This window comes from Pelmatolapia mariae, linkage group LG9 (genome assembly GCF_036321145.2).
Source record: "Pelmatolapia mariae isolate MD_Pm_ZW linkage group LG9, Pm_UMD_F_2, whole genome shotgun sequence".
Classification (NCBI taxonomy): domain Eukaryota; kingdom Metazoa; phylum Chordata; class Actinopteri; order Cichliformes; family Cichlidae; genus Pelmatolapia; species Pelmatolapia mariae.
This window is the reverse complement of record NC_086235.1, coordinates 13173233-13198412: the sequence shown is the minus strand read 5'-3', so window position 1 is coordinate 13198412 and position 25180 is coordinate 13173233. Positions and strand designations below refer to the sequence as shown.

Sequence of the window (25180 nt, the reverse complement as noted above, 5' to 3'; positions counted from 1 at the left end):
TGTCATTCCAGTCCCTCAGTATGCTGCTCACGTCTGCAGCCCAGCATGAATGCAGGAGGGTCGCTCTGCTGCTCTTCATCAAAAGCCTTCCTAAGCAGGCCTTGTCTGTATATAGAAACACAATGCTTGTTTACATGGACTCCTATTGTTACACACAGACAGGACAGCTACAGCGCACTCTTAAAGAAATAATCCAAATCATTTTTATTGCAGAGCATATCTGCGTTTTTCTAAGACATCAGTTTATTTAGTCTTCTGTATTTACTCATCTAAGATTTCCTTTTAAAAACAAAGTTGTGTATTTTTAAACTGAAGTAAACAGGGAAAATTGAGAAGATAACCACAATTAGGTGTTTGTTTAGCTTGCAATGACCCTAAAGCCTTGCCAGACGTGTTTCAGTAAACCATTAAGACATGAGCGGAAAGAGAAAGTGAAAAATCCAGGGTTAAAGGAGGGCAAGGCTTTTTATAAATATGACTCTTAAATGCCTCTCAGTGGGAAATTGTGAGATTCCTGCAAGCGACCTTCATCATCTCTCTTTGCCCTTGGTGTCACATTCCTCATGCTACCCCCTCCCTACCCAGTTTAACCACTACATGCTTATCCATCCTCATTTAAAGCAGGCCTCCAAGTATTTAACACGCACGTGGGGTCCTCGCTTTGGCAAAAGGAAACCCCTTAGGGAGTAAGTGTCCGCACATTCTTTGCATGGCAGTATTATAGTTTATGAACTTTAATTTCTTTGTGTGAATTTAGCTCAAGTGCATGAGAGCAATTCCTGTTAAAACTCACTAGATGAAGAATAATGATTCTGGTTTTGAGAGCCTCTCTCCTGCTGAGCAGGAAGTCTCTTAGCTCCTCATACTAAATTCCTTTTTGCGTCTCAGAGGGCAGTGTTGATGATGCTGAAGGGTCCTAGATGTATAATATCAGGGACATCAGGGACCTCCCCGTGAGGCCTCTACAATAAGCACATAATGACTCATAAAATATTGATGTTGTGGGTTCTTAGACTGTAGTTACATACTTAAAGGCAATTTCTTCTTCTTATTATTATTACTATTATTACCCATTGTAGGAATAGTAGTAGAAATTGCCTATTATGTGTTTCTATCCAAGGTCTGACATTGATTTGATGAACAGCAATCATTGTAATGCACCAATCTGAAAGTGTTTTTGAAGCTGCCACATGCTTGTGTTTGTTTGTGGATTTGATTTCTTGTTGACGTGTTTGAACACTTCTCGCTACCGTGACAGACAGAGCAGCCTTTGATGGTCCTGTTTTAGAGCCAGTAAGAAGCTGAATAAGATGAAAGAAGCAAAGGTAAAAGCTTTTAAGCTGACTGAGAAATTGCTTCTCAACATGGAGCTAGATATTTGAATGATAAAAGCGGACTGTGTTCAAATGGTGGAGGAGACCGGCAGTTAATTATAGGGTTGGTTATGTGTGTCACCAGATACTCTATGTTGAAGTGTCTTGAAGCAAGACGCTGAACACTATACTGGTCTGGACAAAAAGACCCAAATTTATTGTAATGACTTCCTCTCAAATGCAGAGTTGTTGGGACTGTTTGTATCAAAAGCTTGTTTAAATTTTACACATGGGTGGAAAAAAAGTCATTTAGCAAAAACTAGGCTTCATAAAATTATGTTAAATTTTAACTTTAGTTAGTTTCGTAATAAGCTGTAATGTTGAACATCTACACTAGTCTAGTTTTTTGCTAATGAAACAGTCTCCCCATCAGGATGTCTGTGGAGTCTCAAAATGTAAGGTCTTATTAGCCTACAATTGAATATTACTGTTTGGATAAAAAAATATTTAAAATGCCACAGACCTTGCTACGATGCTAAATACTGTACTGATAAATTAGATTTCTTGCATTTCTCAGTCTTTGTAAAGAACTGGTCTGGTAAACCATCTCCAATTGAGTTTTATAATGAACAGTTAGTCCCCAGTTAGTCTATTGTCCCACAGATATACTCCATCTGCAACTAAATGTTCTTTTACGTCCCAGTCACATAGGCCTAGAAACTGGTTAACGCAGTGTTTCCCAACCTTTTGGAGCCACGGCACATATTTCACATTACAAAAATCACCAAACAAAAATGTCACAAAAAGCATATTGATAATTTCCCCCACACACCAGACAGCGGAATTGGCTTGGTTTGTCCCCAGTATACCTTTTTGAGCTTTTTTCTGACCACTACTCATGCTAGGGCCTTCATCTGGGTGGGAATTTTCTCCAGGGCCCAGGCCAGATTGACTACTTTTTCTTTTCAAATATTTATCTGTTGCTATTATGCGCTGTGTTGTCTCATAAAAGCATGACTATTATGTAATTTCTTCTTCCTCTTCTTCTGTGTTACTGGCAGTTGGCAACCCATTTAATTAGAGCAGGTAGGTGTACTGCCCTCTAGTGGAAGACAATATAATTGTTCTGCCCGTTACTCACGCCAATCGCTTAGAATACTAATCAGGTGGAACCAGATACTCTTCCATGGCACACTTGATCATTTCTCACAGCACTCACAGCAATGTTTTCAACTGGTAACAACTGACAGGGTCCAGGAACCATCCAGATTATACATTTTTCCCTAGCGACCAGGTTGTCACCAACCAGTCTCTAGGCTTGTGGGATTGAGGCCTTACGCTCTGTAACCTCAGTTAATTTGGCTTGCAGTGGATCTCCAGAGCAGAAAAAAGAATAAAGACAATCATTGTCATCTGCATCGTAGTTGGGTCTTCAGGACTATGAGATTAGAGACTCAAGCAGCTCGATTATATCAATGTTGTATTTGGGACCTGGTAAGCGACTGACGCCACATTCCAGATATCTCGGAACTTGGATGCCGGAACTTGGTAGTGACATCACTCCTGAGTTAGTGCGTTCCAGAAAAAGAAAGGATAAACAGGATTTGTAGTAGTTCTTAGCAAGTTCACTAGCAATTAATCAGTGAGTCAAATAACACTGGCATACCTATTAAAAGTTTTACATTTTTACTACTGTTTTTAGTTTTAGTGCCTGGTTTATTTTAAAAGTAACCCTTTAAAATAAAGTAGAGGGCATTGTCCACTGTTTAAGTCAGTCGTGGATGGCTTGGCTTTCTTTGACAAAAAATAAATAAAGTAAAACGCTGAATTGAGTCACTTAATGACGTCTATTGTCAAAGCCTATATTTTAGCTTTTGATCCTACAAAATATCACACAGTCTTTTCCAGAAGGAGATGTTTCCTCAATTTCCTAATAATCTGTTATTTGCTGTATGTCATTAAATAGCATGCAGCCAGAGGACTAAGAAGGATGAGTGCAATAAAAGACTTTGGCATGTGTTTAAGCTTCTAAACATTTGGCTTTGGTATTATTTCTCACTGATGTGTTCAAATTGTGGATGTTGCTATGTGACAACCACTGATCACTATCATAGCAAACGACATACGCTCAAAAACACTCATAGCATCATCGAAAAACCATGTGAAACCCAGACAGATAATCCGTCCCATGTGCTTGGTTGTTTTAATGTTTCAAGAAAAAAAATGATAGAATGAAAAAAAGTTGCATTCAGCTCGAGTCAGGTCTGCAAGGTTCACTGCGGCCTCCCCATCGCGCTGCACTGGAGTTTATTTGCTTGATTCCGGGCCAGGGCGTGTGATGAGTCTATTGGTGTTTAGTGGAGGAGGGAGGGGGGGGGAGCTGACCGCATGTCGACTAGCTGGGTGTTGCCGCTGGAAACACTTCAAACTTCTAGAAAGCAGAAACATACGCTGATGTAGATTTAGAGATACGTGAACCCTGACGTACAGAGACATAAAAACAACATGGATATTCCTTACTGTGCCTGTCTCAAATGTGGATGTGTTTATTTCCCTTCACAGCGGTTGTGTACATACCAAGCGGCTGTTATCCCAAATCGTCCTCTCTATCTCACTTCCTCTCTTCTTCCCTCCCTCTTCTGCCTGTCTCTCCCTTTCCTGTATGTCTTTTCTCTTCAGTTGTGTGTTTTAGCGAGCTGTTGAAGGGTGAAATCCGAATGAGGCGTAGTGTGCAATGCTTATGAAACTGCACAGCGAGAGAAGCAACACAAAAATTTCTCCATCTGTTCAAATATTTGTTTTTCATTCAATGTGAAACTCTTTTCTCTGCAGCTTTATTTTCTCCCTTCCCCCTTTTTTTTAAAAGTCAAATTTCAGATTGTTCCCATAAATTCTGCAGAGGGAATGTAATGCAGCACAAGCAAACAGAATTCCCCTGTATTCTCCAGTGGGCTTTTTGATGCCCCACCTTTTTTAACAAAGCTACATCCAAAGTTTAATCTTTTCTCCCCCTTTTTGCTTCTCATACTGCCTTTCTTGTGATTGCTCTTTCCCTTTCTCTCCCTCTGTCTTTCACTTTCTTTCTCTGTTTTCTCAATTCCCATAGTGACTTCTTTCCTCTGCAACTCTAGTTTCTTACAAATAGTTTTCCTGTCATGTCCTTCTTTCACCCCATTGAGCTCTCAATCAGTGTTTTTCTGCACCGACTCCACAGGCATGTATGAATAATGGTAAATCTAACATATTATCAGTATTATTTAGCTCAAACACCCACTCAAACTGAAAATGTGACATTAATTATCAGGACGATTCTTAATTGTCGAACATGAATGGTTGCCTGTCTGTGTGTGTTAGCCCTGTGACAGGCTATTGAGCTGTCCAGGGTGTACCTCACCTCTTGCACCTGGGTAGGGCTCCAGTCCCCCGCAACCCTGAACTGGATAACCAGAAGAGATTGGATGAACATATTAGATATTTTGAGTATAAAAGCTGGGAAATTTAATAGGAAAAAAGGTTCTAAAAACAAGATTTTCTTGTAATTTGCCTTGTTGTCTCAAGAATTTGTTTTTACCTTTCAGAAATGTTCCTAATTTTTTAATACAAATTTAAATGTAATGTAAATCTTTATTCTTAAAAATGTTGTTTGTTGGCCAGCCACAAATTTCTTTTTTATCCATCATAATATGTTATTGAAGACTCCCATGGAGAGCCTCTGTAAACTGAAATGCAAAACTTTGTAATTGTATCTAGCTAGTTCAGTGCTAATGCAATAACCATAAGTCTGCCTGTGTGGACTTATGCTGTTTGGTTGTTTTCTTAGCTGTGAAAATACATGTACTGAAGTATCACCCCACCCCCAACGCCAACTCCCCCAACTGATTTATCAGGTCCAGGTCCAATATAAACAGCCTGGTTTCACTTGTGATGATAGAGCAATGCAGACCCACCAGTGCTCAATTATAAATGCAAACAACCAACATCACTTACTGCATTATGTCAGTTATGCAACGATTCAACACACTACTGTAAATAGATCTTTGCTGTGACTGTCTAGCTTTCTGTTGCAACAGAGAACACACAGAGCAATTGGTCTACAGGCTAATCATTTCTACCTGGCAAACATCACTTTTCCTGAAACAACAATTGTCGGTTGCAGATATAGTGAGTGAGGGAACTTACAAATGTTCCTGGCTGACTGGTTCTAAAGTCAGAGTTTTGTAAAAACAACTCTTAAATATGCACTTGATGGCTGCTTAAGCCTATTTAGGACTTCTGGGTGAATCTATGTAGAGCCTGCTACATTGTGTACGCACGTGGCTAAGGTCCTTGCTTGTGGAAGGTCCTTAGCTTTGTGCGCGGTATGTCATGCATTTCTCTGCAACTTTGCCATTGCAACTTAAGTTGGCAATGGGGTTTGGCTCATCAGGTTGATCCTCTCTCTTTCAGTCAGCTTGAAAAGTGGCAGCAGAAGGAGAGCTAGCCGGAAATGCACCAGTGCAACTAGACTGGCCAATCACAGTTGTTGTAGGCTGAGGTGACATGAGATTATGCTACATTCATGTCAGGTTATGGCATAAGTTGTGATGTAGGAAAGATTAGATTTAATGATATATGTAAATTTAATGCATAAATATAAATCCCCCATTATTACATTGTTGTGTGTAAAAAGTGATGCAAACATTAAACAACCCAGGCAAAATCATCTGACCAGATGGCTCTGAGTCAAATGAAAAAAAAAAATCCACAGAAAAGCGAAGTACAAAAACAAAACAAAACAACCCCCCTTAAAAACATCAGTACATTGGTTGCCTAACAAACAGAATTAAATAAGATACTTTAAAAGCCGAATTTTACAGCTACCAACTATTTCACACTAGTAACTACAGCCTCATCTCAAGAGGTAATAAAGTATATGAAAATGTCACATTTCAACCCACATGACAAGTAAATCAGTAGTTTTCATGTCACGGTGCTCCATGAGTAACACCTGCCCTTTGTACAAAACGTGCATGGTGTGATCAATTTGCTTGGTATGTGTTTGAAAGGAGCATGACACTGAGCAGGAATTTCACAACTGAAGCTGTTTTGAAATTCATTCTAAGTGGATGAATTTCAAAACAGCTTCAGTTATTATAAAGCTGTGATGGTAAGATAAAATTATCTACACCTAAATGGACAAAAAGTATTATTAAACTGAATGACTCAAGCATAGATTACACTGTAATCCAACTGTAAAAAGAACAATTAACAGCCTACGCAAACAGCACGTTCCTTGGATATTTGATTTGGTATTTCGGTTACGAAAAGGCAACGAAAGCAACGATTCACACTACAGACCCATGAACACAGCTTCAACGTGTGTGAAGTAATTAGAAGCTCGACAGGCCTGGTTACTGTTGTTGAGTTGCAAGTGGAAAATCAGTGTTAAGGGGACAGGTTTAGCTCATTTTCCAAGAGACCGGAGACAACATTTTAGACTAAAATCACCCCATGTGTCTCCAGATGTTTGTCACTTGTTCCCTCACTTGAACTTGAACTCCCCTGGTGGATAGTTTGGCTTGTTTCACAGAAAGAAAACAAAATACTGATTTTTTTTTCTTTTTGCTGTGCATGTCAGTGTAATGTCAATACATATCCGCTTTCCCCTCAGTGGATTGTGGTATGTGTGATTCTTAGAAAAAAAGTGATGGAAAGTACTCCACCACCTTCCTGCCCTGGTGGGAAAAAACACCAGACATGTTTGTGTGTAAATCTGATGTGATGAGTGGACATATGCACACAGTACTGTTAGGCATGTGTTTCTACCTCGGCATGTGTCCCAGGTTAGGAATGCTGGAGTCCTGGAAGTAACTTATATTCTAATGATCCCGGAACTGCAGGAATCCAGCCCTGCTGGGTGTTACACATACATATTAGGTTACATTTCTTACTACATATTGTGTTGATGATATCATTACTTGGATTGTGAATAATAGTAGTATTGTATGTTGTGGCCAAATTTACCAGAAATTTGTATTTGAGGTATTTTAGAATCTGTTTGACGAAAACATGGTACTTCAGGGCGCATAAATGCTCTTTTTTTCTTGCTCAACCAATAGCATGTGGTCAGTCTTCATTATTCATATGTTGAAGAGGTGCAGTTTCTTTATTACGAATTAGATTTCCAGTGAAATGAACAGTAGAGAATGTTATTACTTTTATATATAGTAAATACAGTTAGGTCCCTTTTGAGATGTCTACATTTTAGGTTTTGATTAATATTTCTGTGAAAACTTTCCCTTTTAGGTTTACAAAAGCAAATCAGTCTTTATATTTGTTTGTTTGTCTTATATTAATTTAAGAGATTCTAAATAATCAATCCAATCAATTCATTGTCGTCTCATATCCTCAGCATTTGACCAGGCAACGAAGCTAAAGCAATGTGTAATCATTATTATAATTAGTATTATTTTGTTTTCTCTTTGACTGTGCTGAGATCATTCCTCGTGAAACTCAGCGCCACCTTAGCAGACCACATGAGGAAAAGTACTGGGCCACCTACACATTACATCTACAGGAGCTGCTCAGGCTTGGAAACCCAATCCATGAAGCTCCCTGCCCACAGTTTTTGTGCTGATGTTAATGCTTAAGGACGTTTGGAGCTCTTCAGTTATTCAGTCAGCATAATGTTGTTGACTTTTACGCACTTGTTGCCTCGGCGCTCGGTGAGCCTGCTTTGTAACTTTTAACTTCATGCTTGAACTGTTGCGGCTTATAAACACTTTGTCAGTAATGTCACCTACAGTATCTACAGGAAGAAACATCAAAAACTGACTTGTTGTAACAGTAACATCCTGTTACAGTTCTAATTTGACTGAGCTCTTTGGAACAACCCGTTTCACACATGTTTGTGGAAGCAGGCTGCAAGGCTATGTGCTTGACTTTGTAGGCCTGTATCAATGGGACTAAAAACACCCGAATATAAAGGTTAAGAGGTGTGGCTGACACTTCTTGTCCATGTAGTGTATCGTTGGTGTGTCAGCCAGTTCACTTTGAAGATCTCCTTTGTCAGCAATAACAGCAAAACAAGAGAGTTTCGTGTTGAATCGCTTGGATCAACTTGAAGAGAGAAACTCCCTTCGCCAACTAGTGTCTTGGAAAAATTGCAGTTCAGGCGTATCGATACAAGTATAAATACTTCCCACAGCGTCAGACACTTGCATTTGCTCTACATGGATTAAAGGCAGAAGTAGAAATTGATCTTGAGACATCATCATTGATGACAACAACTCTAACTCTGTGTAACTGGAATTAGAAGCTGACCAATCACAGCTTGTTTGTTCCTGACAAGCCACAACTTCAGTCAACATTCGAAATCTTAACAGTTTTCACCACTGGCCTCAAAAATACAGCAACACTCTGGCCTGTGTAGAGGTGCCACAAACACAGCTGACTCACTCCTGAGTTAACTCGAATGGTGGTGACAGGGGTTTCAAGACGTATTGACATGCCCTGCTCCAGTGTGTGTTTATGTTACTGTCAGAAAGCTGTGTGGCTGTTAACAAAACCCAGTGTTTAGTGAAATAAGACTGGCCCTTCTGATGTCGGCAGCTACAAGTCGCCGCATCATTGTTGATGCAGTTTGTAAGGATGTGGGTTTGTTCAGTATTTCAGAGAGGTCAGGGCTCGGGTACACAGGTGTTTCAGCAGAGTTTAGGCTTTCACAGTACAGTTGTGTTTGGACTGGCTTGTGTGAACTGTGTATGTTGTTTCTTTATGGAAACTGAAGAAGGAAGGGCAGAATTACAGTATTTATTTTCATGATCTTCTGCCTTGAAGCAATTCAGTTTCTTTGAGCGCATGTTTGGCCTTAAAACAAGCTCTGCTTTTCGAGGAAGTTAGAGTTTATGGATTTATGTGAAGTGTACTTGTGCTTTGACCTTCCTGCACTATGGGGGGACTGCCTTGTGTCAGGGTCAGGCACCTCCCATTTTGATATTTCCCCAATGGAGCGGACCTGTCATAGATAACCATCTAAACTCCAGCACAGACCTTCTTATTAGTATTTGAAATGCTTACAAATGCACGAGTGACACAAGTGGTAGAGAACAGCGAGATGGACAGAGAGGCATTACGCCAGGGTTAATCCAGGGAGTGGGCAGCGGGCCCAGCCCTCTGTAGAATAACATTATCTAACCCAAAACAACGGGGGAGCGGGGAGCTGGCCCACGCAGCCAGGCCCAGCTGTGCAGCCAGGGACCTGAGCCAGACACAAGCTTGTTGAAGTCAGGAAGCAGTGCTGAAGCCTTTGACTGTAAAATTCTAGATTGGACCATAAATACAAAGGAAGAAATACAGATAAATACTGCTGCATATGTGCAAGCCGTAATACAGACATAATGAATACAAAGCATCTAGCTGGAGCTAATTTGCAGCATCCATTAAGCATTTAAATCTAGGTTCAAAAAGTCAAGTGAATTACCTGATAAAACTGATTCAAACTGAAAACAACAGAAAAAACAGACTGAACACATGTATATGCACAGATGTCTGCTTTTCTCTTCTCTCTGACTTTGTTTCAGTTATGGAGGAAATGAACAAAAATGCATGGTATCTGGTATTTGGAGACTATTTGAACAGTCCCAAAAGGCCTCGATAAGAAGCTGTCTCGGGTTTTGAATGGATTAAGATGTGTCAACATTGCATTTCAGTTTTACATTTGTGGAACCAAAAGTACATCTGAAAGAATTGCTTCTCAAAAAGTTAAAATAATAATATGGTTTTTCAAGCAAATTAGCTCATCCCATTTGATGTTTTCCCTTGCCTTTACATGGATAAACAGAATACCTGAAGTCATTTTTAAAGGCATTTCTTCTAATGGCTGCTTGAGGCTGGCTCCACCACGGAGTCAACTTTAAAATTCTCATTTTTAAAGATAAAATAAACATGTTTATTGCCTGTATAGATCTTTTGTCTATAAGTAGTATTTTTCTTTATAGCAGGTCAACCATTTCAGTTATACAGTATCTTAAAGCGTGGCTGCTTTAGGATTCAGACTGATTTGATATCTCACTCAATTACAAACCTTTATGAACCAGTGGGTAATGTTGCATCAAGTATGTTAGTGAGTTTTTTCCCTCTTAGATATTTCACAATCTAAGAGGGAATTATTGCAATCTGGAAGTATTAAGAAACCACAGCAACTCAACTATGAAGTGCCAGACCAGGTAAAGTTAAGAGCGAGGTCACCAAGTGCAAAGGCATAGTGTGTAAAAAAGTGCCAATGCTCTGCTGACTCAGTAACTCCTCTGGCATTACCAGCAGCACAAAACTGTACGCCAGGAGCTTCTTGGCATGGGTGTCCATAGTAGAGCAGATCATGGGTAGGTGGTAGAGTGTAGGTGGCTCAGTACCTTTGACAGTATAGTGTATATACCTATGCTGGCACCTTACAGCTTTGCCACAGTTTGCTTTAGTCATATGCCTTTTTACTGTGACATAAAAGGGTGAATCAAGCTGGTTCATAAGTGTCATTTGTGAAAGATTTTCCCGCCAAAAATCACTGCATTTATTCAGCTGTCCATCTGTGTTTCAGATGAGCTGAAATCATTTTGAGGCGGACTGATGTATTTCATTAATCCACATAATAGTTTCTGCTTTAAGACAGTTGGGAGCATTAAATCTATCCAAAGCTTTCCATATTTAATCCTGTTCATCCAGCTGCAGCGCATGGAAACTTCCACAATCCAATTTCTGCTGCAGAGCTGGAGCCTGCTGAGGTTGGCTAATAGCGGAGAGGGAACCTGCTCAGTACACACACTGAGAGGGGGGAGGGAGGGGAGAGTATTTGTTGACATCTGTAGCTACGGCATGGGTCAGTCACGTCCTTAAATGTGCCTGTAACGTCACGACCTAATGCATCAGTGCAGCTTTCATCGCTTGTTTTGGAGTGCTGAAAAAGAGCCACAATGTCAGCATGCCAAGGTTTTGGTAGTTGTTTAGTCACCGGATTATTCAATGACATCATATCAGCATGAAGAGTAAAAAGCTGCGCTTAACAGTTTTACGCTATACCTGGGTGATGAGTCATTTTACAGCCTCTGCTGCCTTCTGCTGGATCAGAAACAACCCTGCAGCTGCTCTCAGTCAAACTCTGAAGTGCATTTAATGTTGACATCAGAGTAATAAACTGACTTTTGTATACCTAAAGCTTGCATATGAAATCTGTGACATTATAGCTTCCTGAACTAACATGGTTGAGATAATGGTATTGTCATTGTGAGGATTAAATAAACCAGAACATACAAGGGACAACATTTATCAGCAGATGCTGTTCCTTTTAGTAAATATTATCTGACATCTAATTAGTGGGTCAAACCTCCAGTATAATGAATGTTAATTTCCTGCAGTAACACATTCAGCCACAGGAGGGAGGCAGTGGTATAAACATTGCACATGCTGGCTTGCAGGGAAAGAGGACGACTAAGGTGACACACTTGCATTACAACGGGCTCTTCTGGAAACATTTCTGTGGTTCCTCCCAGCAGGAATTCGACATTAAATGCATGCAGTCTGGATGTAGTCATGATTTTAGGAAAAAAGGGACACAGTGTTACAAGGTTGGATCCCAGACCAACATGTGTAAACTCAGTGAATGTTTCCTCACCTTTGAAGTTTTTCTTTAGCAACATCTGCTCCAGTCCAGCTGTTCAGAGCTCTAAAACACACCGACTGTCAGAGTAACCTCTGGCTAGTAAATGCATGACTCTGCTGTGTGAACTCAAAGCAGGGCACGGTTGTCAGCGTTCCCTGAGGGAAGAGCAGTGGGGATGCTCTGATGTTGCACTTCCTCAAAGCCCGTGGGCTCTAAAAGGCAGCTGATGTTAACTGAGATTGTGGCTTAATGGGCTCAGTTAAAGACAGTTTTTATCTTCATTACACACAAGGATAACTGCTGGCTATACCTTTAGATAGATGCTGTCTGAATATGTTTGAAATATGATAGTATTGATCCTTAATCAGCTACGTTTTCTCCACTAGCCTGCCTCACTGTACGTCACATGGCATGCTGTGCTAGCTTTCCCTCTGCCATATGAAAGTGACCTCCTTTGTGGCTTGTTCGCGTGCAGCCATGTCAGCATCCTGTGACCTCCCCTCGCTGTCCTCAGCCAGTGAAAGGATGTGAACTGATGCACAGTGTTTGGATGTTATGATGATGACATATTTTGAGATGTGAAATAATATATTTTTCTGTGTGGTTCTGCTAAAGAAGTCGGTGTGTGTTAAGTTTGAAAATGCAACACTGATCAGAATTGAAAATAAGGCATCATTCAGTGTTAGCTAATGTAATAAAATAACCCGTTTGGCTATTTTCTGAGCAAATATCAAATATTTTAGCTATTTAATCCCTGCTTTGTAATATGGTTTTCATTGTTCTAATTTAATTCAAAGCATTTCTTTTTGTTTTTTGAATTGCTGATAAGAAAAACAACAAAAGATCTGACCTTGGACTTTAAGGACAATTGAAACCCTTGGTGGCAGTGCATATGACAATAAAAGGTTTTTCTTATTCACCAAACAGCTAACTGTTAGCTGCAGCATGTCAGCTTTTAGTAAGATAGTGAAAAACACCCAAAATACAACATCTGGTGACAGCAGGCCACTTGATTATATATTAACAGCACTTGTTTTGTTGCATTTCGACTTTTAAAGTAAAGAAAGAGCAAAATAAATCTCTGCTGCTTTAAACTGACTGAAAACCCAGGTGTTTCCTTTGGAGAAGAGGAAAAATGAAAATGGCTGAACATTTTTTCCAAATATTTAGTTCTGATGGAAGTGATTTTTATCACTACTGAACCTTCCAACTTTATTCATCGGATTCTTTTTATATTTTTGTAAGCTGTTTTTCCTGAGTAAAGTTATCTTTACTAAATAGGTATTCTCACAAATAACAGGAGAATGCACAGACTATCCTTTGCCTTAACTATACTCAATATGAAAATATTGGGGTATACATCTTAAACTTTTGAATTTTCAGTCCCATAGCAGCGAGCACCCAGCCATGTAGTCTGCCTTTACAAACATTCATGAAAGAATGGGTTTCTCCAAAGAGCTCATTGAATTTGAGCGTGGTGCTGTAACAGGATGCCACCATTGCAACAAGTCAGTTCTTGAAATGTATTCTTCACTAGCTTTTCATTCATCAACTGTAAGTGGTATTATTGCAAAGGGGAAGTGTTTAGGAACCACAGCAACTCAGCCATGAAGTGGCAGACCGCATAAAGTTGCAGAGCGGGAATCGCAGAGTGTTAAAAGTGTCTAAAAGCTGCTAAATGAATAACTGTAGTGCTCCAAACCTCCTCTGGCATTGACATCAGCACAAAAACGGTTCACCAGAACCTTTGTAGTATCAGTTTCCCAAGCTTAGCAGCTCCCAGTACAGGTGGCCCAGTACATTTATCCATAAAGTGTATGTGTAGCCGTCATACTCATGTGCACAATCACCTTCAAAAAACTCTTTGAGACAGGAAAAAAAAAACTCTGCAAGTCATCATCTATCAACAGTCTAAAATTTATAGACTCTCCCTTTTCTATACTTTCCTTGGACTTCGTGTTTTTGCTACAAACTGTCTGCATTTACATCATTTCAGGGCTTCAAAGGGGAAATATGCAATAATCAGCATCATCAGCAGAACATTGAAGCTGTTAAATTCTCCCAATGTAATTTGGCCTAGTTATGACTCCACTGCTGCTGCTTTTCCTAACTGTGTGACCAATCGCCATTCTGCATGTGTGCTCACTCTCTCTCTCACTCTCTGGTTGCCAGGGAGACAGAGGAATCGTCTGGAGCCAATGGATACGATTTTCGTCAAGCAAGTGAAGGAGGGCGGTCCCGCCCACGGAGCTGGACTCTGTACAGGTACACACAAACACACACACACACACACAGTCACATTAACACACACACAGTGTAATAACCGGCAGATCTGATTAACTCTGCCTGTCTCATATCTGACCTCAAAGTGCTTTTCTATGCCAAGATTTCTTCATGTCTGTACTGTAGGTAACTCACTTCCTTGTAAACTGCCAGGCAAAACAGATATGAGGTTACAAAATAACAGATGGCTCCTTCGTGGGGGGTTGAGCAAAGTGTAATATGCACGCTGTTATTCTGACCTCTCCTTAAATTTGTCTTTGTACATCTCCCACTTTTTTTCTTGTCTTATCAAAACAGGAATCAGTTCTAATTTTAATCAGCGAACATAAAAATACCCCCTTTTTTGGTGAAAGCATGGATCAGCTCCTGCTCTTTACAGTTTCCCTGGAATTTAGGTGATGGCTTACTGCTGCCAGAATTACTGCCAGGTTAGCACTTTGTTTTACAGGAAATGTAAAGCGGTCCAGACAAGCCGTGTAAAGTTGCCTGCCTTTATCTGTTCGCTCTCCTCCTGGGACAAGTGAGTGGTATTTTCCCACAATTATTTAGTTTCTCTCCTAAACTCACCTCCCCTCTCTTCCTGTATGATGGCCATCTTCAGAAAACTTGGAGATAGGTCCTAACATGGGGTCTTTACATACATAAACATGCGCTGGTATTACGATTCTCCTTTTGATCTGAACACAAATGTGTGTTTGTGCTGGAAGGAGTCACTCCATCGTGGTTTCTTTGGTCAATAATCACGTTGACTGTGATTTCAGATCATTTTTCAGAGCACAAACACGTGCTGCTCTTTCATTTATTCTTTTTCTTTTCTGCCCAGGGGATCGGATAGTGAAGGTGAATGGAGAGAGCATCATTGGGAAGACATACTCTCAAGTCATAGCCTTGATCCAGAACAGGTAAGATTGCACGTTTCATTTAATGATTCATTTTGAGGGAAAAAAAAAAGCCTGAATGACTCACAAGATCTAATCCTTTCATAAATGTTTGTGGCTTATTGATGGGAAAGGAGTTAGAGATGTTGGGAAACATGTTCATTTTTAGCAGAGAGTTTCCTTCTCAGAGAAAGCGCACATGCTTTCACATCCACGTGTTACATTTAGCTGTGATAAGATGTACAGAGACGTGACAAAAGAATACCAGCATAAATCAAAGTCTGACTCTTTTATCCTCTTTCGTGCACTTTGATTGGGGCACTGTGGTGTGGACCAAAAAACAGTCTTTTTCATGATCTCCATTTGTGATGAAAACGTGATCTGACCCCAGTCTGGCCCACCTACTCTAAGTGAAATGTTTCCTGTAGCTAGGTATGCTTTGCATTCTGGGATTTAGCAGAGTGATATGAATGCGCTGAGTATGATAACCTTGGCAACTGGCCATAAATTTAAAGAGCTCGCTTAGACAAGCAACAAGGTACGCTTCCTTATTGATTGATTTTTGTTTCTCCCGTCCACGACACATGTGGCCAATAAGCGGACTCAACATTCTCACGTAGTTTTTATTGTTAGTGTTATTAAAAGAAACCAAATAATGGGAAACATCTAGAGTTTTACAAATTTATCAGCTGATTCAGACCAAAGTAAACAAACTACAGGTGGGAAAATGCCAGTTTCTGTTACTCTGTGGCAACACCATTATGATCATGCAGAATTCGAGGCCCTGCATTTGTGTTTGCTTGCATGACTTTTTGTTTGCAATTAGAGAAAGACTGTAATAATGTAACCAATGCAGATGCTTTGGCGATACACTTGCATGCAGTCCTCCCAAGAATGGTGAATGTTTGAAATGGAACAGGAAAGAGAATGATAGCAGGCTTCACCAGGGAGAGGAAGAAATGTGGAAAAAACAATCTAAATAGCAGCACATGTTGTTTTTAACATTCGGTTTCACGTCATTCTTAATAGACCAATCCCAGTGCCCAGCTTAACAGCCTCACACACTTTGAGACACTTTCCAGCTAAGCCCATGAGTGCTTCCTGGCAGACGTTTATGCACACTTTCTGTTAGTCAAAGGGACTTTCAGTGTGATGTTTTGAAAAAACAAAAAAGGACAATGTTGTACAAACAAGCACGGGAGGTGAACCAGAAAAAAGAAGAACAGGAATGTGAAACATAAGGCCCGTGGCCCAGAAAAGACTCCAATCCAGACATTTTCTTTGAATTAACATAAACTTTAGATCAAAGTGGGGTGTATGTGGCTCATAAAGCGAAATGAGTTTAACATCCCTGCTTCAGAAATAACAACACAAATAAGAGTAGCCCTCATATTTTTGACTCTTCCTTCTGGTGACAGTGCACAGATACAGCAGACCTGAGTCATCCACGCATCAGCACTTGCAGACATGACGAGACCTTAATCTGATGAGTCCAAAATCTCCCAGAGATGTTCAGTTGGGTTGAGATCTCAGAAATATGAAGAGCATCAAAACAAAGAACTGCTTTTTTCTCTGATAACATTTGCTTTGTAACTTTAGTCATTCAGCCCTTTAATGTATGTCCTGTTGGTGTGGCCTGGCCCAGGTTCTTATCCTGGAAGATACCAATCACATTACAATCCAAAGTATGCCATTGAAATGCCCCCAATGGCATAACAGAGACACCCAACCCTGTCACTGCAGTGGTTAAGAGTCAAGTTTTTTTTTCCTTTAATATGTCACCTGGCCATTTCTTACGAGAAATGTTCACACGTCCTTAATTTGAGCTCTATGTTATAACTGTTCCTCTCTCTGTCTTTCTCTCTCTCTTATGTTTACCATCCATCAGTGATGCTTTGCTGGAACTCTGTGTGATGCCAAAGGATGAGGACATTTTGCAGCTGGTAAGCATTTGTTTATCTGTAAATACCACAAGTGCACAAACATCTAAAGAGATAATCCCCAGTTGTAAAACTGGAGAGCAGCTTTTAAGACTCTAGGATTAGGTTATGAATGGCTATAATTAATTTTCACTTATGTTGACATTAAAATGTCTGTCTCTTCATTCCATCCATCGTGCAGTACGTGTGCGGGCATACTAAAACTTAACCTGTTAATCTTATGAAATTACATTAAATAATCACCTTTGTTCTGCTGAAGAAAAATGCTCTGGATGTGTCAAACAAACCAGACATTTCAACTTTATTTTCAAAAGAGATACTTTACAGTATTTTACTTTGTTCGCTGTCACTGTTTTGCTTGTGATTGTGTCAAACAGTCGGCTATATACAGTAACGTATAGTCAGCTAACCTGTGTAGCAATATACAAAAGCATTACCTTGGTTGCACCTGGTTTCCCAGCTCAACGAACAAATATGACTCAGTAAGGAATTTTTTTTTATCCAACAATAGTCACATTCATCATCCCTTTCAAAATGCTGGCTACAGACAAGATCATTCTTGAAGTTTGCTTTTAGATCCATTTTCTGTGGCTCTCCACTGTGCAGCTGCAGCCAGTGAAAACTTTACTTGTCAGATTTTTCTTGCAGCAGTTCCACAGATGCTTGCCATGTAGCCAAACAGTTGCTTTAAATTGTCAGTTTGGTGTCCAGACTCTAAAGCAGACAACTTGTGTTACTAGCTGCAAATTATGCTGTTTTGCCTAACCCTCTGAGGTCTGTGACTCTAAAGTGGGATCTAAGCTTCTGTGTTAAATCTATGCCGGAGGTACGCTGTGACCACAAACCCTTCTGAAACCCGACGCCGTGACTCTTAGAAACTAACTGCGTCGCATCAGTGCAGCCTGTAAAGACTGTGATTGGCCTGTTCTGTACCATCATCGTTTCATCTTCATTTTTCACCTTGACTGGAATACAATGGATCCATTCAAGTAGAGAAACTCCAGAACCAACTAGTGTGTTGGTGGCACAATGCTGGCAACAGCATTGGCCACTTGCATAGGTTACTTGGTGGCCTCTACATGGATTCAGCATAGATGCAAATCATGCATAACCCAGGCAAACAGAATACACAAGTTTTGTTTTCATTAAAATATTCTGCTAGTCTTTGCAATCAATGAACAACTAAAATAATCTTTCTAACTTACACGCATCAAAAACTATTCACATTTTTATCTAAAAGAGTCTGTTTTACCTTTCTCCAAATGAAAGGGTTAGGGTTGTGTTAGGGTTACCAAGTATGATGACCTCAGATGTCATATGGCGCCACAGTACAGTATTAATGACAATTACACCATAATTCAGGTTTTTATCGTTTTATTTACGTCTTTAAATAAAACAAATATTTACATCAATTTGAGCATCAGGAGAAAACGTCTTATGATGAGAAAAATGTGTCGTTAATGTCTGATTATGGCTAGCTAGTCAAGACTCAACAGTTGCAGGGATTTACAGGCTGCAATTTGTAGTCACATGATTAATCCACCGTGGAAGAACTCTAGTAATCATTCCAGTGTTGAGTCAATGTTTAACCACCCACTCTATGCAATGTTTCTTAAGGGTTGTTCTTATACTTAAAGCTTGTATTGATTGTCCCATGTGGGTGGGCTAGTTTTCAAAAAGCCGGGAGTAAAACCAGCAAATATGAACGCCGCCTAGCCGGGTTTCATGCTGCAGCTCCGCGAGTTTATACCGATCAGCCTGAGGAGCTCAGTGACGCAAACAACCAGCATACGGCATCAGTCAGGGTCCAGAGCACCTCAGACGATAACAGCGCAAAGCCGTGTCAAACCAGTCGCCACACGTTTCTCACCTCTGCTTGGGAAAATCACCGTTGAAGCAGAGAGCTGAGTCAGATCCCACTGTGTTGCTAAATTCCTCACATAGCTTGTTAGCTTGGCCTCAGCTCACCAAAAAGCCACAGAAAGTTGCTTTTGGCCTTTTGGAATGAATCAGAGCGCTCACAAGGGATTCAAAGGAAGCAATTAGCTGTTTCTCCTCATGGAGGAAAACAACAATCAGAGTTAATTTCACCATTTTAATGTACAGTTCGTAACAATCTGACCTATTTAAAATCCAGAATGAGCCCCCACATTAAAGTGAAATGTGAATAAACAAGCTAATAGTTCTCATTCCATATTTAATATTTGATCTTGTGCATTAGATTCTATCCCATAAAAAGGAAATATATGAAATTTCTGGTATTCATGTGGAGCTCATATTGACAAGATTGAGAAGACTCGATCTAATATTGTTTCCATAAGATAAAAGGAGCTTGAAGCGGCAACACAAGTATCAGTAAATATGTATGTGTCTCTTTTTAAATGTCTGTTTTGGGAGATACTGAGTCCTAACCGGAGGGAGTGCAGCTGCAGTCAGCTGACTCCCCTCAGTGCTCTGTTTACAAGGCGGAAGCTGGTGCAGATCAGGCAAGTAAGGGTGCTCACCCAAAAGAGCAAAAAAAAAAAAAATCTGACAGTGCAGCATCTGACAGATCAGAGGGAAGACGAGGAAAGAGGCAAGTGTGGAGAGAGTGTAACACACAAGGGCGACGAAATGCTCCAGGAGCCGGCGAGGAAGGGCAAGGGAGGGGCGTTACCACAGTGAGCAGGTGAGAGTGACAGAGCAAAGGGAAGAAATGCAGAGTATGTAGAAGGAGAAAAAGCCAGCAGAATATATTTGCCAGTGTGTTCTGACAGCAACTGTGCTGTGTGGTGGAGGCGGAGGAAGGTGAGGGGACGAAATAATGGGGACAAACAACGAGACTTAGGAAGGTATTCAGGTTTAAGACCAACACCAAATGGGCAGCTGCACTCTTTTCAATTCTTATTTTTCCACTTTGACTGACCGTGATGCCTCTGTTCAGCCTTCCTACAGCGAGATGTATTTTTAGCTTTTGCCGAAGTCTATCGTTGGTACCTCTTTATCTCTTTATTCTTACCTGTTTACTTCTCTTTATTTCCTTTTTTCTCTCTCTGCTTCCATTTATCTAACCTGTGGACTGCAGTTTTCCAGGGATATCACTGCTCTGGTAAGAAGGGAAATCATACTAATCTTCTCATCTTCCACTTTCCTTCATCCCTTATGACAGATCTCCCCTTGTCTTGAGATTGTGTTTGCAGTGGTAGGACAGGTAGAGCAGGGTGTTTTTCTCTTATCCTGATAAGTAGGTTAAGGGAAAGAAGGGAAAGATGTGTTTAAAGGATAAACAAATGCCCTGAAATCGTCTGTCAACAGACTTTCTAAATTTCCCTCTGTGCTTTCCACGGTGAGGAAATTGAGTTCTCTTGGATTGAACGTAGTTTCAGAGGGAGGCACCCGGCAGCTGAGGTAGTGCTGTTACTGTTAATGCAGCTGTAATCTGACACCTCAGGTAGAGTGCAATCGATTAAAGTCCAACGCCACAACTCTCTCCCTTTCATTTTCTCAAGAACGTCTGTGCTGAAAGGATGTGGAAATACAGTCTGTTCAGTATGCGGCCAGGAGGTTTTTTCTGACGCCATCTGTGGCAAAACAAAGTGTTTTTCTTTAACTTTTTATCACGGAAAGTACCACGGTGGCTTCAGTGACTGTAGAATTGTGAAGCCATGCTGACAGAAGTAACGTTAGCTGCCAGCAGCAGACAGAGGAGACCCCCGTTCACCCTCTCCTCATGCCTCAGGGCACACTCTTCGGTACCAAAGGTGGGTAAGCCCCTGCCAGATTAATCCTCACTCTGACTCTGAGGGTTTATTCTGGATTTTCCAGCTTTCTTTCTCTACTTATTGCCCTCTCTGGCAGCCTCCTTTTCCCACTTGTGTTTCTTTTTTTTACAGAGGAGTTTAGGCTGCAACATTTGTTTGCCGTCTCCTAGAAAAAGAATTGAGAAACTTTGAGCAGAGCTGTGTTTGATTTGAAGAAATGGCATGCTATTCATTTAGTGGTATAGACGGGATCAATCCAGTTGTCCCATCTGTCACGTCCAGTTTGCTGTGGGTATGCAGCAGCAGTGTTTGACTTTCTGATAATCTTGTCAGCTCATACAAAGACTCCTGTCAATAAATGACACTTGTGGATTACGAGCCCTTCTCCAGTTTTGTAACTTGAGCTACAATGTTTTTGTACTGCAGATGTAGTATTTCTATAGGAACATGCTATTGTGGCTGAAATGGCAGTGGAGGTGTAATATGAGATGTGGTTGTAAATGCATCTTTAGCAATACTGCTTGAGAAATGAGATGACACGGCAAAAATAGATATCCCACTCTTTGTATTCTTGGATATTTTTGGATATTTTTGGAAATGCATCTGCACCAGTTATATTTGTGTCAAGTGTTGTTGTGTCAACTCTACAGCACTTCCCTCTCCATGCTTGTCCTTTAAGAGAGTTTAAAATATCTGTTCTCTGGTTAGGTTGATCTCTGTGGATGTGATGGGATTGGTTTAGCTCTTAAACCTCTCTGCAACCAAAGTGATATAATTTCTTATAATCTCTTGCAGGCGTATTCCCAGGATGCATACCTCAAAGGAAATGAGGCATACAGCGGAAATGCCCAGAATATCCCTGAGCCCCCTCCCATATGTTACCCACGGATAGAAGTCAAGGCTGCAGGCATGGCTCAGTCATCAGAGCCTGTCACTGTCACTGAGACTCCCAGAGGGCCAGTTCAAGGACCAGGGAGGCGAGGGGGCGCCACAGAGAAAAGCTATCGGGTGGAAATCCCTGTTCCTCCTTCTCCTTCCCAGCAGACGTCAAAGTCTCAGACAGTGGTGTGTGTCTGTAATGACAATGTGAGGACAGTGCCCCCTGATCAGATTGAGAGGGGGTCTCGGGTGGCTCGGGCTGGACCCAGCCACAGGACTGAGGAAAACCGGTATGGTCCTGCAACAGATTCTGGCTCGGCCCGACCAAGACCCCTTATTCCCTCAGTCCCTGGGAGCGCACAGTTACAGTACCCCTCCTCACGCACCACAGAAATGCCAGTCTACCCCCCTTCCTCAACTTCTAGACCTGGAATCTATCCTGACACCTTATCTCCACCTGGACGGGCCTCGCAGGACACGTTCTCCACTGCCATCTCACCCAGCGCCAACCACTACTCACCCTCTCCCACAGCTCCCTCTACCTCCCCTCACCAGAACATTGACTGGAAAAACTACACCACCTATAAGGACTATATTGATGCCAAAAGACTGCACAGTTATGGCTGCCGCACCATCCAGGAACGCTTGGACACCTTGCGTGCAGCTTCCAGTTCTAGTTCTGTCTACACCCAGCAACGAACAACATCTCCTCCCGTTGCCAGTCAGAGAGGGGCACTGGAATCCCAGGTTAGACGCAGGAGTGCATCCAATGACCGTGGGGTGGATACAGGTAGTCAAGGCGCTGCAGTGACAGTTCCTTTGCGCAGCGCCTCCCAGGAGAGGCTAGGAGGCGGGGCAGAGAGGACGATAACAACTAGGAACTGGCCTCGTAGCGCTTCACAGGATGCTCTGCCTTTCTCAACCCCAACAGGAGTCACCAAACCTCGTGCTCGGTCTTGTGATTACCTGGGTCAGCATCCTGGAGAGCTAGGTGGGCTTCTCTCTGGAGACAGGTTGGGAGTGGAGGATAGGCTTCAGCTGGGTCAGGGAGAGGAAGCCAGGGCTAGCAGGCAGGGATCTGACTTGAGGGCTTTACCTCATCTAAACAGGAGTCTCACTGGACAAGAGGAAGAAGGGCAGGGATTTTCCAACTCGCCTCTAGCAGCTCCTGTTTTTACTAAAGGTACAACAGATTCTGCACTACCATCGAGGACAGATGGCATCATAATGAGGCCGTCACGTCTGCCTGTCAAAACTGCCATCTCAGACGCCTCACCTGCCTTATCTTCCACTAAACCCATGGACCCTCTAAAAGACCAAAGAGCTAACATCATGGGCAACCATATGGGCTACTCCTCCCCTCTGCACCTGCAGCTCAGGTCCAGGGCTGACAGTCTGAAAATAGAGGGCAGGTCAGAGGCGGGGCTAGCAGCCAGATCCTCCTCTTGCTCTGGTCCTTCATCTAAACTGCCCACGCAGAGACAACTACAAAGTGTTGGCAGTGCTTCTACCAGTAATGGAGCTGTCACCCAAAAGCCAAAGGTCAAAGAAACCTCTAGTTCCACTAAGTCTCTTGTATGGACTAACGGCAGTCTTGCAGAGGGTGTTGAAGGACCTGATGCTACTGTTGTGGTCCTTAGAAGGGACAAAAACTCTGGAACTGCTCATGTTCGCCCTCCGTCCTATGTAATAGCTGTTAACGACAACCAGAGAGGAGTGACTCATAAGTCACCACACTTAGTGAAGGCAGGCTCTGCAGATGCAGCGATGTGCTGGACATCTAGTGACAGCTACAGGGAGATGCATCTAAGAAGGCTGGGAGACACACGGCAAAAGTCCGGATCCAACAACTTGGATGACTCTCTGGATTCAATCCCCTTCATAGGTAAGACATCCTTATCTTTATATGTTCTTTCTATAGCAACAAATTTGACACAAGAACAGTCTGTTTTGTCAAAGTACTGCTGGAATTCATTTTAAGCTTCAACTATCAGAAAGCTGCCATCAAATCATCAGGCACAATCTTCCTTTCATGTCTACTTATTAGGTAAAACTGTATTTCCTCATCCAGAACTTTCAGACTGCAGTTAATTTGAGGACGGTTGTTGGCACCTGTTGGCACTAAGCATAGAGTTTAGCATAGTATTAGTATAGGCAGTCCAGACAGATCAAATGATCTTAGTGTGAGTTCACATCAGCTAATGATTTGGCTGATTTTACATAGGGTGAGCTATATAAGCTGCTTTACCGCTGCTGTGCATCTGCAAGCCGCTTTGCTCCCCACCTCTTCAATTTATGCTGTGTCTAACTTAAATAATGTCTGTGGTCATTGATGCCTGCTCCTTTTTATACGAGGACCTTGCTGCTACTCTCCCATCTTAGGTTTTCAACATATGAATGCATCAAGAAAAGATGGAAAGGTGAAAGACTAGAGCCATGCCACCAAATATAAATAACTGGGGATGCGAAGAACAGTGACTTAAATTCATTGTCATAAATGATCAAGGTCATTTTTAAATAAAAAGAGGTTTTACATAAAAGAAATACTGACATTCTTCAGTGTTGAAATAATATATGTGTAAATACTGAGTCTAGATAAAAGGCTTTGTATCGAAAAGTTGAATGCCATGCATGACAATGGGCATTAATCTTGGAGGACAGGTAGAACTTCACAGTAAAAATACAATCAGTAGTTTAACACACTCTTATAGATCAATAGATGAAGAACTTTACTTACCTTGACAGAAAAACTCATGACATATTTAATTCTCTGTAGGTAAAATGATCAATCAGTGATGGGCTGTTGAGTTCACACTCTGGTTTGCTCATAGCTATATTTCAGGGGTTCCTTGGGTTTTTATAAAATCTTTTAAAAAATCTATAATACCCAGTGATAGCTTCTCATGCATGTTTTGGTTATGTTTGTAATTTTTTAAATGTTAAAAAAAGAGTAAGTAATTCATAATTAATTCGGATGTAATTTCCATATTTAGCAGTTAGAAACCCAAGTTTAAAGTGACATCAAATGAAAAGTGAGAAACATGTTTTCCTTCAGGTCTTGACATGACACTCCCATCTCAAAACCACAGTTTAAGGTGTTGAGAGTGATATTCTCCACTGTTGGCTGCCTGAGGACATACATGTAGACACGCCTTCAGTATCTTCCTGTTTCAAGGAAATAAAAATCACTATAACCAAAAAACCATGGAAGCCAAATATTTATAATAAAAAATAAGTCTGAACTTCCTGTTTCAGTAGCATTTCATCAGAAAAATGCATTAAAAATCAACTTTAAGCTTGTCCATTGTTGCCCCACTTTTGCTGCTACAATGAAATACATTGTGTCTAAATGTCATCATGGATATACTATTGCATAATCAGGTGGGGGAATTCCCTGCAAAGTTTGCTCAGTGTGAATAAGAATGAATCCAGTTAACCTGTGTTTTGGTGGTAAACTGCCTTTTAAAGGACACTGTTCAGTATGGAAATTAAAATTTTTAAAAGTTTTGCAGCT

General features: G+C 41.2%; 1 protein-coding gene across 4 annotated transcripts in view; it reads left to right on the top strand.

The window, feature by feature from the left end:
• The window catches only part of LOC134634223 (rho GTPase-activating protein 21-like), a 103604-nt gene that overhangs the window by 58126 nt on the left and 20298 nt on the right, over positions 1-25180 (top strand). For 3 of the 4 annotated variants that reach the window (XM_063483294.1, XM_063483293.1, XM_063483290.1), the window contains 5 exons: positions 14119-14211; positions 15053-15131; positions 16996-17050; positions 20112-20135; positions 21583-23551. In XM_063483294.1, the coding sequence (XP_063339364.1) occupies positions 14119-14211; positions 15053-15131; positions 16996-17050; positions 20112-20135; positions 21583-23551 (2220 nt within the window). The remainder of the gene's footprint in view (positions 1-14118; positions 14212-15052; positions 15132-16995; positions 17051-20111; positions 20136-21582; positions 23552-25180) is intronic. The other variant, XM_063483291.1, reaches the window with a different exon arrangement.